At 32.0% G+C, this 19,032-nt stretch overlaps 2 protein-coding genes and 3 non-coding genes across 13 annotated transcripts in view; 1 reads left to right on the forward strand and 4 right to left on the reverse strand.

Annotated features, from left to right (window-relative positions):
• LOC105227489 (myotubularin-related protein 4) overlaps positions 1–13,465 on the reverse strand; it is a 30,183-nt gene extending 16,718 nt beyond the window's left edge. For 4 of the 7 annotated variants that reach the window (XM_049461708.1, XM_049461706.1, XM_049461703.1 and 1 more), the window contains exon 1: positions 12,826–13,464. The gene's annotated coding sequence lies outside the window, so the exon portion shown is untranslated. Of the gene's footprint in view, positions 1–348; positions 525–12,825 lie in introns of those variants that run through there. The other 3 variants (XR_007423555.1, XM_049461705.1, XM_049461704.1) reach the window with 2 other exon arrangements.
• On the reverse strand, positions 2,820–2,916 carry Trnay-gua (transfer RNA tyrosine (anticodon GUA)). Its single transcript has 2 exons — positions 2,880–2,916; positions 2,820–2,855 (listed from the first exon to the last, which is right to left on the reverse strand). It is a non-coding gene; the product is annotated as a tRNA-Tyr (tRNA).
• Trnay-gua (transfer RNA tyrosine (anticodon GUA)) lies at positions 3,132–3,228 on the reverse strand. Its single transcript has 2 exons — positions 3,192–3,228; positions 3,132–3,167 (listed from the first exon to the last, which is right to left on the reverse strand). It is a non-coding gene; the product is annotated as a tRNA-Tyr (tRNA).
• Positions 3,437–3,534, reverse strand: Trnay-gua (transfer RNA tyrosine (anticodon GUA)). The gene is made up of 2 exons: positions 3,498–3,534; positions 3,437–3,472 (listed from the first exon to the last, which is right to left on the reverse strand). It is a non-coding gene; the product is annotated as a tRNA-Tyr (tRNA).
• A 506-nt stretch (positions 13,466–13,971) lies between the features above and the next one.
• LOC105227491 (endoplasmic reticulum resident protein 44) lies at positions 13,972–18,479 on the forward strand. 3 transcript variants are annotated; one of them, XM_049461702.1, is made up of 8 exons: positions 13,972–14,139; positions 14,268–14,343; positions 15,819–15,910; positions 15,979–16,372; positions 16,652–16,708; positions 17,015–17,281; positions 17,357–17,555; positions 17,622–18,479. In XM_049461702.1, the coding sequence occupies exons 1-8, from the start codon at positions 14,092–14,094 to the stop codon at positions 17,773–17,775; spliced, it is 1,287 nt and encodes a 428-aa protein (XP_049317659.1). In that variant the 5' UTR covers positions 13,972–14,091; the 3' UTR covers positions 17,776–18,479. The 3 variants fall into 3 exon arrangements, with proteins under 3 accessions (XP_049317659.1, XP_011205151.2, XP_011205152.2); XM_011206849.4 differs by having other exon boundaries at positions 16,652–16,681; XM_011206850.3 differs by lacking the exon at positions 16,652–16,708 and having other exon boundaries at positions 13,973–14,139.
• Positions 18,480–19,032: the final 553 nt, after the last annotated feature.

Consider the following 19,032-nt stretch of genomic DNA (forward strand, 5'->3'; position numbering starts at 1 on the left):
TTAAAATTACGCCACACATTTTTCATGTCTGTATTATACACACGCAAGCGAATATAGTCTGTATCTAGCACAGAGGATTGTGCCGCGGCGAACAGGAACATGCGACCGTAAATGCGACACGCAGGACGAAAGTATAAAAGCGTAGTAGGAAGCTAGGAAATAAGATTTTTCTTATCCTTCAATTATTGCGTCTAATTGATAAAGGAAAAAGTTTAGACACTGTTATAGCAAACAACTAAATTGACTTCAAAATTAGTTATGCGATTACTTAAAGCTAATCTATATGGATATATTAAATGTGGACTTTCACAAGTTGTTGGTGGTGTATGTTTTATTAAACCGACCTACCCCACACCGAAATTATCACGGCAATTCGCTGATGTACGCGCAAGAAATTGTAACAAACATTGAATATAGTACATGTACATATGTAGGTATGAATGTATTTAACTAAAAGTATATACTATGATTTAGTTAATATTTTTGTCTAGTTATTTTAAAGCAACTGAATGATTTAGTTACGAAGCGTCACGCGACCGAGTAGCAACTGTAGTTGACTAAAAGCGGTGACAGCGATTACAACCGTAAATGGCGTAGCCGCAATCGTAGTAATCGGAGACGAACGAAGACCCAATATACACACATATATATATACATATTCAAAGTATTGTAGATATGCACGTATGTATACACAATCGCACTATACACGTGAATATGTGTATGATATGGATAGTATATGGTCATATATTTGGATGTACAAGGTATGCTGGAATATGAGTAGTGGCAATGGCAACGCTCTCGTTCTCATAGTGGAGCAGCGGGTATCCAGTGTCGACGTTTGTGGAGTCAACGTTTCCACCAAGTGGCTGGCAATGGCCGATACACTCGAGAAAGTTGTATTGTAGGTACTATGAGACATGATATAAGTATGTATATACACACCATAATATACAAATGTACTGATGTATGTAAAAAAAAGACAAAAATTCTAGATTTAATAAAGTATTAGAAGCAATAAAAGTTATTATAAATACTATGTGCTTAACAGTTGAATGATTAGATAAAAATTATATACAATTTATGTAGATGTATCTACATATATGAAGCCTATACTATACTCGTATATAGTCAGGTATATTGACGGTTATTTCGTGTGTCCTTTCACTGCGTATGATGTAGTAGATACTTTATCCAATACTATGTAAAAGAGACTAGAATAGTGATTGTGTATATCTTATACGCTAAATGTGGAGAAAATATTTCAACTTTTTTATTCAGCATCTCGAAATATTTATAATAGGCAAGTTGAAAATTTCATATCTTTTGTATAGAAAGCATATTTCTTGCAAAATTTGACTCTATGTTGAATAGGTAGATCGATTATAGCGTCCTTACACCAATTATAGGGTTGATACAGCGTTTATAACGTTATTCTAACTTTTCGATATCGACTATTTTGACTTTCTAATAAGCCTAAATCTCGACGATTACTTCTTCATTGTGGCTAAATCACTTTCAAGTGAGCAGAGATCTTGAGAAAAGGAAAAAATTTATTCAAATCTGGAGAATACGAGAGGAGTTCGAAGACCAAGTTGTGCAATTTTGCAATCGTTTTCATTAATTTGTTATAAAGGGTCTATCGGTCGATTGTGCAAAATATTCATAAATTTTAATATGTTCGTTTGATGTTCTTGAGGTGTCAGCTATCTCGAGAAACTTAATATTACGGTTGTCTTGAATTGTCTTGATGATTTCGTTAGTAACAGTTTTGGACATTCATAAAATTCTTGTTGTTGTTGTAACAGTCATCTAGTCTGGTTGCAAGCTGGACATATAATTTATATGTTGGAGTCGATTCTGGATAAGTAGGTGCTTAATCTGATACAGTATCAGAACGAAGCACAAGGTTCACTCTCGATTCTTGAGGTAACTCGAGTTCTTCGTCTGCAATGGGTGGTGGTTTGACTCCAATTACGCCATTCACTGAGAAGGACCGGTGAAGGTATTTATGCCTTCACTGTGAATGCGGAATGATTTCTACGAAAGTACCCCCGCAGAAACGACTTAGAGAGGAGTTCAATATGCCCCTTAACTGGGAGCATGTGGGCCTCACTGTGCAGACGTTCAGTAGGAGACATCAAGAGGCATCCCGTTGTATTCGGAAGTGCTGTGTTCTGACATGTCTGTAGCTTCCTCGTCTCGACCATATTGGTGCGGCGCAGTTGAGGACCGTCCGGTCGACTGCCTTGTACGTTGCCAACAATGTTTCTTTGACTTCTCCCAATGCGCTGCCGGCTAGCGAGTTGAGGATCTTGTTGCGGCTCTATACATTGTATTGTACCTTGGCAATAATCACGGTCGTATGAGGAGTGAAGGTGCACAGGCTGTCGAATGTCGCATTTAAAAGCTAAGGGTTATTGACGGTCAGAATTTTAACGCCATCGACTGCAATATTAGGGTCAAGTCTGTAATATTTCGCTCAGTTAGTGAATATGGTCACAGAGGTTTTAGGGGGACAGTGTTATGTTCCATACAGCGAGGAAGCAAAAAAGGTCGGAGAGACACCCGTCTACTTTTGAGGGCATGCCATCGAATTCATTGCCTTCCATAGAGTTCTTCTTCTTTACGCTCATGTGACCCTTTATGTATAAAATAATGCTCTCAAATAGTTGTGCGGAAAGCACCCTTTCAATGCAATGTCCGTCCATAACTAATAAATATAAAGATATTAGAGATTTTTTTTTTCGTTTGTTTAAAATTGCATTTTCAAAATTTGCTAAATCCTATTCAATCAATTCGTATAAAAATATCATCTATTCTCCTTCGAGCCGGATTTGAACCAGCGACCTATGGATTTCTATATTTGAACATAATTATCTCTACAGTCCACCGCTCTACCAACTGAGCTATCGAAGGTTTTTGATTTAAACTTTTAAATATATGTATGCTTTAAAAAAAAAAAAAGTGAAGAAATCAGATCTTTAGAATTTTATATAAAACTTGAAACTTTTTTATCATAACTGTGTCGCAGCAATATTTTATTCATATTATTATACCAAATTTTAACTAAATATATTTATTTGATCGATTGTATTTGCAAAATAAAGGATACAAAATATTACAGAGTACAATCCTTCGAGCCGGATTTGAACCAGCGACCTATGGATATCTACGTTTGTAAACAATTAACTCTACAGTCCACCGCTCTACCAACTGAGCTATCGAAGGTATGTTATAAGGATGTTGTGTTATTTCATAGATTACAGACCATTATACAAAATAATATATTAAATTAAATTATTTAAATCCCAGAAAACATTGATTTCATATTAAATATAATAGCTATATATTAATTATACTTAAAAGCTTTCTTAATTATTTTTTTATTATTTAAGTTACAACTTAAAAACAATGCAAAAAATATTAAACTTCTTTATCCTTCGAGCCGGATTTGAACCAGCGACCTATGGATGTCTACGAATGTTTACAAATCTCTTCTACAGTCCACCGCTCTACCAACTGAGCTATCGAAGGTTTTGATTTTGGGTGAAATATTTATTTTTACGAATGCAAAAGCAGAGGCCTCAATATATAAATAATTTCGCTACCTCAGAGATTTCGATTATATTTTGTTAAACTCAATAAAATCTGCATAGTAGCATTATCAAAAAATGCCGATCAACCAGTTACTTAAATGCTTGAAAATGCGTGAAGATTCAATCAACTTTGAAGCACGAACACAAAATCAAGTTTTGTTTTAGTAAAATCAAACATAAGAGCCGAAACAAGGGTGAACATACCTTATCAAATAAGTAGGAAATATCAGTCGTTTGAGTGCATACATATACATATATTTTCAAGGTCATGCATGTACTATGTACGAATTATGTTCAAAAGTGAAGATTAATGAATTTGCTTTGTTTCTTATATTAGCTTTTATTCGTGGCCTTCAGTGATATTGTGAATGAATACTCATAAAAATGTGCGGCTTATCAAGAGTGTCGAAATAGCATAGGAATTCAAAAAACATTGATACAAATTTTCCAATTGATTCACGGTTATGAAATCGTTGAACACGTTTTGGGTAGTCTACTTTATCAATGAAAGTCGCAAAGTCTTCAAAAGCTGGCTTCTTGCAAGACGTCCATCATCCACCTTCGTTAATGAGGATAACATCGAAAAAGTACTTGAAAAAAGTCGTTTTGGCATCAGAGAGACAGCGGAGGATCTCAACATTTCTTATGCATCTACTCAACACATATTAGTTCATGTTTTAGGTATGAGTGTATGAAGCGTGCCAATCGTACACTCGTACCATAACAACCGGAAACTTTTGCAAAAAGGACATCGGGAAGAGGACGCAAAAGAGATGCTCGGTTGCTGAGAACCCTAATGTTCCTCAAATGCATCACAGCTGGCGACGATAATAAAGATTTGTATTAAAATAAATAAAAATTAAAATTTACTACCAGTCCTGGTCAAATTTGATCATATGTAATAGAAGAAATGCACTCCAGAAATTAGTTCCTTTTCAATGATTTTTTATCTCTCCGTGTATACATTAAATATTAGATGCATTTAATATTTACCATATTTTCTTCGATACAAATGGTTTCTACAATGCAGCTGTTTTTGACGTTAGTCTTTCACATACTGTCATCTAAACACATTTGTCATTTCATTGCATTTGTCAACGGTGTCGCACACGGAGGACTTCATTTGTACAGCGATTAAAAAATGTGCAATAAAGACCACATATGCATATGTATGTACATATGATACAGACATACATATATACACATAGATATGTATGTATGTTATAAAAGCGTATAGCACGAAAGTTTTCATTCACGTTTCAACTGCATTTCAGACTCACTTTCATTTCAATACACAAAATGTGACATTTAATACACACATATCTGGCAATGATCACATTAGTTATGCGAATACGTGTGCATCAATGGCAAACATACCCCAATGTACGTACATACATACTCGTACATATTTGTACTGTGCCAATTTTGGGAATATAACTTGAATAGTTTGGGAAATATATATACATACTTACTTATATTAAACCAATCAGAGGTCAAAGCATTTAATGGCGTTTTGTGGCCGTTGCTAAGGTCCGATTACGAACTCGTCCTTCCGACGTCAATAAACATGTGCACCAAGTTTTATTAAGATATTATCAAGTTTTACTGAAGCTTTCGCTTACACAGACGGACAGGCAGACATTCACTCGGAATTCAACTCGTCTTGTCTTCCTGATCATTTGTCTATATACATATTTAAACCTACATCTATTTCGATTAGTTCTAGGTGATACAAAAAACCGTTAAGTGAACAAAACGATTATACTCTATGAGAATATGTTGCAAGAGTAAAAAAAATGTACACATTTTGGCAAGGTACACATTTGGCGTGGCCTTTGGCTACGTGGACTCGTCGGAACCAATGAAAAAATAATGTATACGCACACGAACAGCACTTTTACTTTGTGTACGAACAGATAATATTATAATAGATTGTGGAAATAAGTAATCGAGTACTCATTTAGTAGTCAGACACAAAAAACCGCAATACACGAATGTGCATGCTTCGTACATACGAAAAAGAAAGGTAAATGATGAATGAGCAAAAACAACGAGTAAATACTGGCCGACTAGCTCTTTAGCTAACTAGATACAGGCATATGTATATGTATAACGATATGTGAATGTAGCGTGTTGCACAACTAACGAGCTAAACAACCGAACTAACGACTATGCCACTAAATTAAACCATACAACGACGCATCACGAGCGTTGTAGTAAAACATCGGTTGAAATTAACAAAACAAAAAACACATTGCTTAAAGGTGAAAACAAAAACCACATGGTCGGCGGCAGACAAGTATTAGCCACATCCACAACGCAACGAAAAATCGGAAAAGCGGCAAGGCAACCGACCGGCCTTTGCTGGAATCTTAACCAGTGGAACGTGACAAAGGAAAACCGGAGAAAAGAAATTGCAATTGGTCAATGTAGTCGACTGACTTGACTTACTATTGACTGCTAACACCGACGCCACCGCCATCGACTCGTCGTAGTTTCCAACACAGAGACGCTGACAAAGTGACTGGCTTAACTGACTGAGCCGCGTCTGTTGTTTTTGTTGTAACTTCTCCCATGTTAGAAATAGTGAGGGGCATGTGAACGACGAGCGATTTGGCACGTTTATAAGGTGTTAGCTGTTGGTGGCATGGCATGGCGTGGTATGCGTTTGCGGGCAGCATTGTGTGCCTCGTGCATTGAAAACTGTTAATGAAAATGCACTTTTTCCACTTAACACTGAATTAATTGGGTTTAACGTATTTACAGTCAGGCAAGTGATAAGTGTTTAAATGGTATAGAAAAAGGAAGAAGACGCTTGAAGTGCAAGGTGAAAAAAGTAAAAGAAATTGAAAATAAACGAACGCAGTGAAAAGCCGCTACAACGTAAACTGAGCTGCATACATACATACATAGTTACACATATCCGGAGCTTTCAGTTGCTGCATCAATAAATTGTTGATTTCGGAATATCTAACCTTGCGTCCGCCTAGGTGTTTTTTGAATGGGTGGCTTTGCGTTTTCGCATTATGCAATGATTTCGCACTTTGTATTTTTCCGCCATATTCTTCCGCTAAGTTTTCTCAAAGTACTGTTTCAGTGTGTACCTCTTTGGATATGTTCGAGTATGTCGGCGCCACAATTATAGCCAAGAAACGACGAAGGTGACGACAACTGTGACAACAGCATTTGCAGCAAGACTGACCTAGATTTTTCACTCGAGACGGCAGACTAAGCAACTAATTTAGTAATTTTCATGTAAATACTATCCCACCTGAGATATATAATATTGTGATTGAATTAATCGAAAAAGTTCTATCTATGTATGTATATCTATATTTATACACTTTTACAGCAAACATAATGTAGATTACTTTTCGCATCATTTCCCCAATTTTTTGTTAATGGATTGGGAAATTTGATAAGTTCTCACTGCTCATGATTGCACAATTGCAATCGAAACAGACAGTTATCTGTTTCCTCAATAGCCTAAGCTACTTATGCTACCGATGGACCTGGAAAGTTATCCGGAATTCAAATCTACGTTGGCACTTGTAATATTATATTTAAGTACAATTTTTGTATAATTATAACTTTATAAATATACTCTAAAAACAAACACTTCTGCATTCAATTATCTTTATCTTCTTCCTTATGTTTTGTACTCGGTATAAATTATCTGATAGGTGCATTCTTTTAACACTCGTATCTACTATATAGTCCTATGCATATACCAAATAGCAGTAATCGCGTGACAGTTATCACTAAAAACGAATACAAGCGATTACAAATAATGCAAATAAATAACAAAACTCACGAGAAATCTGAGAAACAAACTAAAATTATTGAAGACATAAGAAAGTGAAGAAAAGAAATGAACACGATCGACGAAATATACATAAACATATGTACATACATACATTTATAATTATATATGTATGTACATATTTGCTTACTGGCAAATAAAATAATCAAAACAAATGAAAAAAAAAGAAAACAATACTCACGAACACATTAACATAGTGTTGACGACTTGAAAAAAAAAGAGAATAATGATACTAAAAATAAATTTACAAAAATAGAACAAACATTGGCGAGCCTTTTATTGTTCTTTATAATATGCATGCATATGTATATTATGCATGGCCTTTTTGCTTTGTTTTTAATTTTTTTCTGGCCGGATAAATTTCGTTTATTTTTACTACTTCACTTGTATACACACGTGTCGATTGTAATGTGCCAAGTGTCAACAGTTTTTTCCATTTGATCAAGCAGTTATAAAGTTGGGAAACCTTTTGCACTGATAAAATTCTTAGGTACAGAAGTCAACTTCAAGGAAAAAGCAATTTAAGAAAATATTTTAAATATTTATACCTTTTAGTATAATGGATTAAGGTCAACAAATTTATTTTATTGGCTGACAAAAGATCCAAGAATGCGATAACTTACTGTAACCGCTTAAACTAAAGTACTAACTCAATTTGGTATGTGTAAAGTCAAACAGAGATAGCAAACGGCCAAGGCTTACAACCACCGTATTAACACGGTAGAACAAATTTACAGAGATTATTAATTCATAAAAACTAGCCGGCGCCATAGATGCTTATAAATAAAAATACATACAGTTGTCCACAAAATAATAGGAGTGCCAATATGCAAATGACTCGAAATAATAACGGTACACCTAACAAATTTTTATTGTGATGATTGTTATTCTACTTCTGCTTCGCTAGTTCTCAGAGACACTTGTTATTGCTTTCCACAAAATAATAGGAGTGTTAGATATTTCGTTTTCAAAATAGTCCTCAACATAAAAAATATTCACAAAATTAGAAAAGTATGTATAGTTCCATAATCTAGCAGCAATTTAAATTATTTATTATTTATTAGTTAGTCCTCAACATAAAAAATATTCACAAAATTAGAAAAGTATGTATATGTAGTTCCATAATCCAGCAGCAATTTAAATTAGTTATTAATTTATTTAATCATTGGAATTTGATCCAGTATGTAGAGGAAATCATTGCACAGAGAAAAAGCGGAAAACGATAAAAAAAATTTAGAAAACTAAGAAAAACTTATAAAGAGATCCAAGAAATCGTAAAATGCTCTCCTCAAATGATAGCAAATGCCTTAAATGCCACTGCAGACGATCGCAATATAGTACGCTACTGCCAAATTTATCCTTTTGCTTTAGCCAGGAACATCCATGACGAACTAAATTTGTCAGTTAATACTGAAACTATTCTTAGGCATTTGGAGCAGAACAAATTATTTGCCAGAAGTCCACGAAAAGGACCCTCATTAAAAAGGAAGCAGAAGTAAGCCCGCATACAATTTGCAAAAATTGTGGTACAGGCTCTAGGAACTTTGTCCGACGTCCCCCTAACTTAGAATATAATCCCCGGTTTACCACAAAAACCGTTATACATAACGATGTGTTGGTTGGTCCGATTGTGGTGTTGGTCCAATTCACTTAATTGAAGGCATCATGGACCAAAGGGCATATGTCAAAATATTATAAGAGGTAATGTTGACCTTACACATACTAGAAAGTGCGCAAAAAAAGATTTAGGCCAACGAAGTTGAGGTTATGTGGTGACCTGCTCAGTCTCCTGACCTCAAATCCATTGAAAACCTGTGCACAGATATCAAGATGAAAGTAGCTGAAGAGAAACCAACCAATTCGAGAGATTTATTGCAAGTAATGAAAGAGGCTTGGAAAGGAATACCAATAAAACGTTGTCAGGATCTCATAGACTCCATGCCTCGGAGATGTGATGCTGTGTTTAAAAAATACTCTGTGAAACTTTGGAACCATTATATGTATATTCAAATTATAGAACGGTCTCGTATTATAACTATAAAATACTTGATATAAACTGCGATGAAATCTGGAAATATTAATAGATCTTTAGCAAATTACATTGTGCAAAAATTAAAAAAAAAAACATTTTTGTTAATGAAAATTAACAATTCGTTTTTTTCATGTGGTCATGTGGTTTTTTTGTGGATAACTGTATATGCAATAAATTGTAATTACATCGAGGGTGACTACATTGTAATATTCTATAAGTATCGTAATAATAAAAATTGCTGTGTAATTGTTTTATATCCGAAACCTTGAAAAACCTCAATTATAGTTAAAAAATCACAGTTGCCTTCGAGATATAATTTACAAGGTTTAGAGCATTTTTATATATATTTTTTTCAATTACAACTACATACATACATATATAAAATATGTCTAGCAATTTTCACCAAATTTGCCAAGTCTGGAAAAATACTTTTTTTGCATTTTTTCCTTCGTCCAAAACCTAGTTTATATTTTTTGCTTTTTACTTTTGATGATCCTGTGAGAAGTTCTGCTTTCAACACGAAGGCAGCCGAGGCACTGTTTGAAATGACGCCGAAAGATCGGACTTTAAATATTTTCATTTGGAAATTTCATAAAATATTTGTAAAATATGTATGTATCTTAGGAGTTATAAAAACTTTCAATAAAATATTTCAATCAAATTTTTCGCGAAACATCAAATTTTAAACAAACAGCTGCCAAAATAGTGCCAATTAGTGTGTCATTGACATATGGTTTGTTTTACACAAACATAAAAAAGAAAAGAAATCGGCGTCTGGTTGGAAGTTATTTTAAATTTAGAAATTAAACCTAATATACCATAAAATCCAGTGCTAGTTCTTACGAAAAAAATTGACATCAAAATCTTTGTAGCATAGTTTTAGGCGCATTCGCGTGGGGATAGAACAAGATTTTGGTATATGTACTAAAAAATAATCTATCAAAAATGCAATTTTACATATTATATAGTTAATTTGCTACATAGGGAACTAATAACTTAATGAAGATATTATCCCGTTATATATTATATTAAAAATCGGAACTTTATGCCTGAAGAGAGAATAAAGTTTATGCAATAATTTCTTAATTGCATTTTCTTTGATTTATATTAACTTTGAAATAACCTTTACGAAACACTATATACTATAGTATCAGTCTGTATATTGACACGAAAAACGAGCGAATCTAATAAAAAACGTTATCTTCAAAAATAAAAAAATTTGTATGCATATAGTATACGTTAATCTATTAAATGCGGCATGTGAATATGGCGAAACAAACGAATAGTGTCTCAAGTGAAAAATTGTTATCTATAAAGCGTTACACATTGACAATTTCTGTTGGTATAGTTCGGCTTCAATTGTTTATATGCATTTATAATATATTTATACAAATATGATGATGCTGATAAGTTTTTGCTATCTTTTAATTTGTTCTTTCGTATACAAAACAAAAAGCATGTTATCTCAATGTTTAGAAGGCGAGAATACCAAACATATACAAGTAAACGGATTTGGTGAAGAAATGATTCTCCACAATACAAATACATTATAAAGAAATCATAGTCGTTGTCATAAGTATTTTCGTTTACCCGGCATATTTTGTCATAAATGTATATGTAAACGACACTTTTTTCTTTATTTTTTTTTATAACTGGAAATTGGTGAGATGTAGAGTTCTCATTTCATTTATACATAGTTGTGTTTTATTATTCTCCTTCGCACACAAGGTCGGGGTTCGGTTCAACAACCTAATAAAATATTAATGCAACATTGGATAAATATACAACAGATATAATATAATGTTAAACACAAAGCAATCGATCCGATGAACATCCGATCGAGTTGAAGAGAATACTTTTTTAACCCATAGCAAAAAATGATATTCAAGAAACAATAAAAAATGTCAACAACGGCTACACCGAACTTATGATACCTTCAACAGGTGCATTTCTTATAGCATAAAAGGGTATAAAAAACTGTTTTGTATGGCTCTTGGAAACTCAGTGGCAAACTTAACATATTTTGTTAAGGGTATATACATACATATGTATGTATAAAAAGGTAAAATTGTAGAAAAATGCGTTCAATTAATTTTCATAATTGAATAACACGAAACTTATTTGTAGTGCACTACTACGTTGCTAACTCACATGTACTTCATATTTAAGTTCATAAATATGTATGGAATAAACGTGTAATATTATAATAGACTTGAAAAATATGTTTACGTTCCAACAGTGCCAATTTGCGAATTCTTTGTTGACATTGCTTTCTTCGTACCCATAAACTGGCATTTAAATAATTAAGTCAGTTCTGAGAAACCATAGAGAAATAAGGAAAATGCTGTGCAAAGAAATTAGGAATAATAAAGTGTGTAAAAATTAAAAGCGCAATTTAATTTCGTATAAACAAATTTTACGTTTCTTCTGTGCAAACAATTTTCGCAACAAAGAAAAATATAAACAAATGTATCCACATATAGAAGTCATTATTTATGTGTCACATAATATATTTTATACATATATATGTACATGTATGGATGTTCTATATACTATATAGATATATAAGAATAAAGGTATAAAAACACAATACAAAAGCAGATACTCGGAGGAAAAAGCGAAAGCGAATAAGTAAAATATGACTTTGCAAATTTCGTGAAAAGTAGATAGCAAATACATATATGATGTTGAGAGAATTTTTGCAAATTTGCATTTTGTATTACCATATTCAAATTAAATAAATCGCATGGAAGGCATTGATATTAAATCAAAATCTTAATAAAATAAATGAATATATTGTAATATATTCGTATGTACATGTGCATATATATATGTATAGTACCAAAAAACTTTGTTCTAAATATATAATGTATATATGTAATTTAATATGAACATACAGTATTTTAATTAAAATAAATAATTTGTTCAGCAGCTTTACTCATCATATAAAAAGTATAATTCTATATTCAGGTAAACTTAACATAGTCTTACATATCAATCATAGCACTTGAAAAGTTTGCATTTCTTATCTAATGCAGTTGATCACATACAGGTATATAATAACAAATATGCATGTACTCGTATACTTCATCGCACTGTTTTTGGTTTAACATTTATAATTTACAGACTTAAACGGGAAATATGTACTTTGCAAGGAAACTGTAATATTTGTTGGAATAACATATTAAACGGCCACATCGGCTAACGGCTATTGCTGTGCTATGGAGCAGTAAAAATCTAAGCCGGCATTGCAAGTCCAAAGTCCAATTAAGCTTTACAGAAATTATTTTAGAAGTTATTGTAAATGATGCGAAATACACTTACATATAACTTTCATAAATATAATTGATAGAAATACATAACGGACAGCTTACCCGATATTTATTTCCAAAAAATCAGTCTAAAACTTCTATTATGGTCAGTTTTTTATTTATTTTCAATATTGACGTCAGCGTTTTGCAGCTTGTTATTTTATGCAATTGCACTAAGAATTCACCGAATCACATGGAATAATCTGATTTTATTTTACTTGTGTCAATAATTGATTATAAACGCGAGCACAATAATATAACACTGTGTATTCTAAAAAATTAATACAGATACTGCGAAAGAATAAAAAAAATCGACAATTTATTTTTATTTCATTTTTCTTCCTCCACTGCTATATTTTATGCGTCTTGATTCGGCCTTTGGATCGTACATTTTATTTGCTATTCATTTCATTCTTCTGTTTACCCTTTGCACTTTTATTCCACCTTTGTTTCTATCTTCCGCTTTTTTTTTCTTTGTCACTAAATGCAATTTTTTCTTTCCTTTGCGATTACATGGGATAATTGATTGTTTGTTTAATTACAAACAATCTTAGAAGATCTACTAATTTATAGCACAGTCAAAATTTCTATTCGCATATAACTCGTTTATTACAACCAATATTAATAAGGAAAAAATAATATTAATTTTCTTGTCGCACTAGATTCACACGGATTACATTTTTCGTATTAGAACTTTAAATTACAGCCAACTTCAAGTTGATGCATAAGTGGAAATGTTGTGGGATGCCGGAGCTTTTTTAATTTTTACACAATTACCATTTGGAAGCAAATTATTTTTACCGAAAATTAAAACGATTAGTATTTAACGATTTTTTCAAACACAATAAAAAAGTATGTTAAAAAATTAGCGTTTGCAAGAACACTATTTGTTTTTCCATTTTATGGTTTACCATTTCTTGCATTTTATGGTTTACCAGTGCTTGCACAACCACATATTGGTGTCCTTAGTTTATCCCCCACATAATATAACCAGAGAATGTAGGATTATGACTTTTTTCTTTTACAAAAACACGCAAAATATACTATTAGTTAAAAGCATTTTTTTCTACATTTTCTAAATATATGTACAATAAAATTAGAGATTTTCGTTAGTGAAAGAAATTTCGCAATGTTTGTATAGAGTAGGCATCATTGTTTTGCTGCCAGCGGTTGACGGATATCACCACAAAGCAATAAGAAGAAAAGAAGAAATTACTAAAGAGACAGAAGCGAATATAGTGTGTTAGTGATTTTTTTCACGCACATCTAAAAACCTTTCTCAAAATCTCTTTAAATTATTTATATATATTTAATAAAAACTTTAGCAATATGGAGTTTTGGAGCAGTAGAAAATGTCGCTGCTTAGCAATATTTATGGTAAGTAATATTAGTCAATATGTTAAGTAATTACTTTTAAGCCGATTTGTTGCCGCATCATTTTTTTTTGGTTTCTGGAAAGTTGCCCTTATTCATTCATAACATTAATGTACATCTGTATATTTTAGGTAATTTACGTATTTTATAATCCTACTGATTCTGGAGCAGTGGATATGAATAGTGAAAATATTGATATGACTTTAGGTAAGTAAAAATTATTCATAAACATATTTGGGGAATTTTAGGTAAAGAAAAGGAAGATCAACATGCTTATCACACCGCCGCTTGTTTTATTCCTCTTGACGTGTCATTACTAGAATTGGTGTGAGTGTTCAGACCAAAAGGCAAAACCATGTTATTGGTAGTATTAATTCAATTATTTTGTTAGGTACTTTTCTTAATTTATTTTTTTAATAAATATTTACTTAAGCGAGGCTAATTTTTTAGTACACTGTAGAACATAAAGTTTTATTTAATCTTAACGAAGTCGAGAAGTTAAATGCCTTTTTTTAACATAAGAGGCGTATTTGCTTTTCATAGTGCTTATATTAGCATATGACTTAAACTAACTTAAAAGTTAATATAGTTAGATAAAACTGAGCTTATCGTTTGGCGTTGGTTGTTTTTGTTTCTTAACATTTTATGTATCGTAGTATTATAATATATTGTGGTTAGAAATAATCATAAAATTTCTAAATTTTTATTTTCAAATAAAGACTTGCAGAATACAATATAAAATTGGATGCGTCATACCGTTATCGCTATAATTGTTTGATAATTTGCTTTGTGAAAACTACTATTCCACCTGCTTCCATTCAAATGAAAACAAAAATTTCCATTGTAATTCTGCTTGGTAGTTATCGAAATAGATTGGACCGACATTTATGTTTGTCAAATCAAAAAACTGCATGTTGAAATGTACCTGGATGCATACATCCATATGTACATGCATAGTAAAAAACTGGTTTCGGTCTTAATATCTAGTATATTCTTACAAAAATTTCATTATAGATGTATGTATACATATTTAGAAGGTAACAAAAATTAGTAGTTATGTCATTAAGATATTTGTTGCATACGTTGTTTCACAAATGTACATATGTACTTGTACAATGAGCATTTAAATTGAAACGAATCTGCGTATTAAAATAAATACTAAATTGCCAGATAATGTGAAGTTCATTGTGCTACACTATTTCTGTTCTACCTGAAGTTGAAACAGCTGTTAACTTTATTTTTAAATATATATAGGAAATTACAGTTCTTAGTGCCCTATTGTTATACAGTATATACTTTGTATTTGCACACCTTATTACATCTATAGAAGCGAAGGTTAAGAACTAAATAAATGTTCATATTTAAATTAATACGTTTAACTCAAAGATGCATAAATTTATTGAAACCCCCAAATACAACCACAATTATGAATATTAACACCTTACATGTAAAATGTTTTAAGCGTTTCCATTGTTTGTTATTTGCATAAATTTACACAAATAACTTTCTCTTTCCTTGTCCATTCACAACATAATTATCTATGCGCATATTTTGTGCCAAGATATAGCCAGGTTTATATTTGAACTTACATATACATATGTGCTTATGTAAATATTCATATGTATTGTATATGACTAACCTCTGATATGACTTAATTAAACATAATTTTTGCTTGTTAACAGCTTCCAATGAATTGGTTTTTCTCAACTTCTACGCCGAATGGTGCCGATTTAGTAATCTCCTCGCCCCCATATTTAATGAAGCTGCTGATAAGGTAAAAACACACATACTCAAGTATTATCGCGCATTTATAACAACAACAATATTTTTCATGAATTATAGGTGAAAGAGGCTTTTCCTGAAGCAGGTAAAGTAGTACTCGGAAGAGTTGATTGTGATCGCGAAACTTCGATTGCATCTCGTTTCCATATAACCAAATACCCAACACTTAAGGTGATACGTAATGGCCAGTTGAGCAAGCGTGAATATCGTGGTCAACGCTCTGCGGAGGCGTTTTTGGAATTTGTACGCAAACAACTTGAGGATCCCATCAAAGAGTTCAAGTCATTGAAAGATTTGGAAAATCTAGACTCGAGAAAACGTATTATTATAGGTTATTTCGATCGTCGCGATCAGCCGGAGTATGATACATTCCGTAAGGTTGCTACAAATTTGAAGGAGGATTGTCAATTCCATGTCGGCTTCGGTGATGCAGCTCAAGCTATGCATCCACCTGGTGAGTATTGACAGAATGTCTTATTAAAGGGTCTTTATGTGGTATATTTTTTAATTTTACAACATTCTAATTTGTTAATTAATTTAGATTAACAATTAATCCTTTTTCTTGAATGCATGCATTGTTCTTGTACTGATTGGCTTTTCGTCTTAATTCTAAAACAAAAAACTGAACGTCTATTGTTTCAAATCTTTATTATCGCCTAAATGCATAACCTATATTATTAACCAATATTAATGTATCAATAACAACTTTTAATTTTTTCAAAACTTTTATAAGCTGTGGACGCTGACAGCGATATAAAGCGAGGTAATGCGATTTTCAATTTTACATTAGGTAAATTTTGTTTTTATTCTTTATTTTTGTTTTGTATATACATAACTGCATTTGTATATTTTTCAGCGCGCCTATCTAATTTCCATTTTTGTTTTTCAAAGGTTTTGGGTTACAGCTTTTTTATGAAATTAATAAGCTCTATTACTAATACTACCGAAAAATACACAATATTTCTGCTTCATAATTAATTTTTATTTTCCTAACACACCGAATAATTTTTGTGCTGGTCATATGTGCTGATTTATCTAAATACATATGCTTATAAGTATATTGTTTAATATTTGTTTGAATTTAAATTATTAATAGGAAACCCGATTATTGTATTCCGTCCCGATGTTGCGCTCTCGCATGAAAACGATGAAACCTATACTGGCAGCTTGAAAAACTTTGATGAGCTGAAAATTTGGGTGCAAGAGAAATGTGTGCCCTTGGTGCGTGAAATTACTTTCGAAAACGCAGAAGAGCTGACCGAAGAGGGCTTGCCATTTTTGATACTCTTCCATAAACCCGACGATACCGAGGCAATTAAGGACTACAAGGCGATTATTGAAACTCAATTATTGGATGAAAAACGTGAGGAACCTAATATATCAGACATATATCTAATGAATAATTAATTTAATTTTTCATTTCAATTTCTATTTCCAGAGAATATTAATTTCCTTACCGCCGATGGTCAACGATTTGCACATCCTCTACATCATTTGGGCAAATCGGAGGATGACTTGCCATTGATTGCTATCGATTCATTCCGCCACATGTACATGTTCCCAAAGTTCGAAGATATGTATCAGCCTGGTAAACTAAAGCAATTTTTGCAAGACTTATACAGTGGCAAATTGCACAGGTGCGTTCGAAAACCGCTTAAATAAAATTTAAAATTTGTTTAATATGTATTTAATTTTATATACAGGGAATTCCATTATGGACCCGATCCATCTGGCAATGAAGTGCAAACTGAAGTTGTAATGAAAATTGGCAAAGGAACTTCACCGCCCGAATCGAGTTTCAAGAAGTTGGGTCCATCGAAAAACCGTTATACATTACTGCATAAGGATGAGCTGTAAAGCATGTTATTAGGCTATAGGCTAAAACTTACACACTCAGATACACACATACACAAGCATACACGTTCTGCTGACACATACACAAGCAGCTACATACACGATGACAGTGCTGAAGTTTAATACCAATCAAACCAATTCAAATCAAACAATCAATCTCGTATACAACAACAACAATTAGAAATATGTATGAAATTTTTAATAATAATGTTGCTGTTTTGTTGCTTTTTACTCGTATTAATTATGCTTTAGAAAGATGTTTTCTTCTTATTTTTCAAACAAAACAAAAAATAGCTTTCTGTTTTATTTAATTTTTCATTAATGAAAAGATACATAAAAATGCAATTGTGATTATATATTTTTTGTATTAATTTTAATATAAAAAAAAGATAAACTAAGCTACTAAAAAATAAGCGCTTGATTTATTTTCATTGTATGTATGTATTGCTATGAAATGACTTTCCTTATTGTATTACGAATTGTCAATTTGAAGATTAACTTTATTGTAATCGGAGATTGTAAAAATAATCGGAGGTTCTATGAATAAGTTTTTGTTTAATTAGACAATTAATTGTGTGTGTTTGTTAGAAATGGAAACACATTTACATATGTCGCGCCGCAAGCTTTGAATATAAAATTGCGATTTTTTTTTCAATATATAAAAATAAAATTATCAATAAATGAATGAAAAGATAATCGAAAACCAATTCAATTTCGTATTTACTATTAATAAGGCTAAAAATTACGGTAAAAAAAGAATATAATACTAATACAGCAACACAAATGGTCTTAAATTATAGTGTTTGCTGTACTCAGTGTCATGTCTTAAATGCATTTAATGATTGCTTGAATTTACTTGAGCATGTTTAATTTCTTATTTAGTTTAGAACATACATACATACTTATATATGTATGTATTTATGATGAAAATTAAATAAATGCCGGAAATATATTTAACTTCTATTTTGTATTTGTAGATATTTATATAAATTTTTTTGTTTTTATACACTGAAAAGGGATATACAAAGCAGCACTTAAATCTCCGAATAAATTGTTCTGATCGGACCACTATAGCATGTAGCTGCCATACAAACTGAAAAATCAAAATCAAGTTCTTGTATGGAAAAGTTTTTGATTTGCCAAGATATCTTCTCGAAATTTTGCATGGATTATTATCCAAGGTAGCGCAACAATTTCCACACATAATTTTACGATAAACGTATATATTATTGTATTAAAAAATCGTCTACTTTATTAACT

This window comes from Bactrocera dorsalis, unplaced genomic scaffold, assembly GCF_023373825.1.
Source record: "Bactrocera dorsalis isolate Fly_Bdor unplaced genomic scaffold, ASM2337382v1 BdCtg081, whole genome shotgun sequence".
Classification (NCBI taxonomy): domain Eukaryota; kingdom Metazoa; phylum Arthropoda; class Insecta; order Diptera; family Tephritidae; genus Bactrocera; species Bactrocera dorsalis.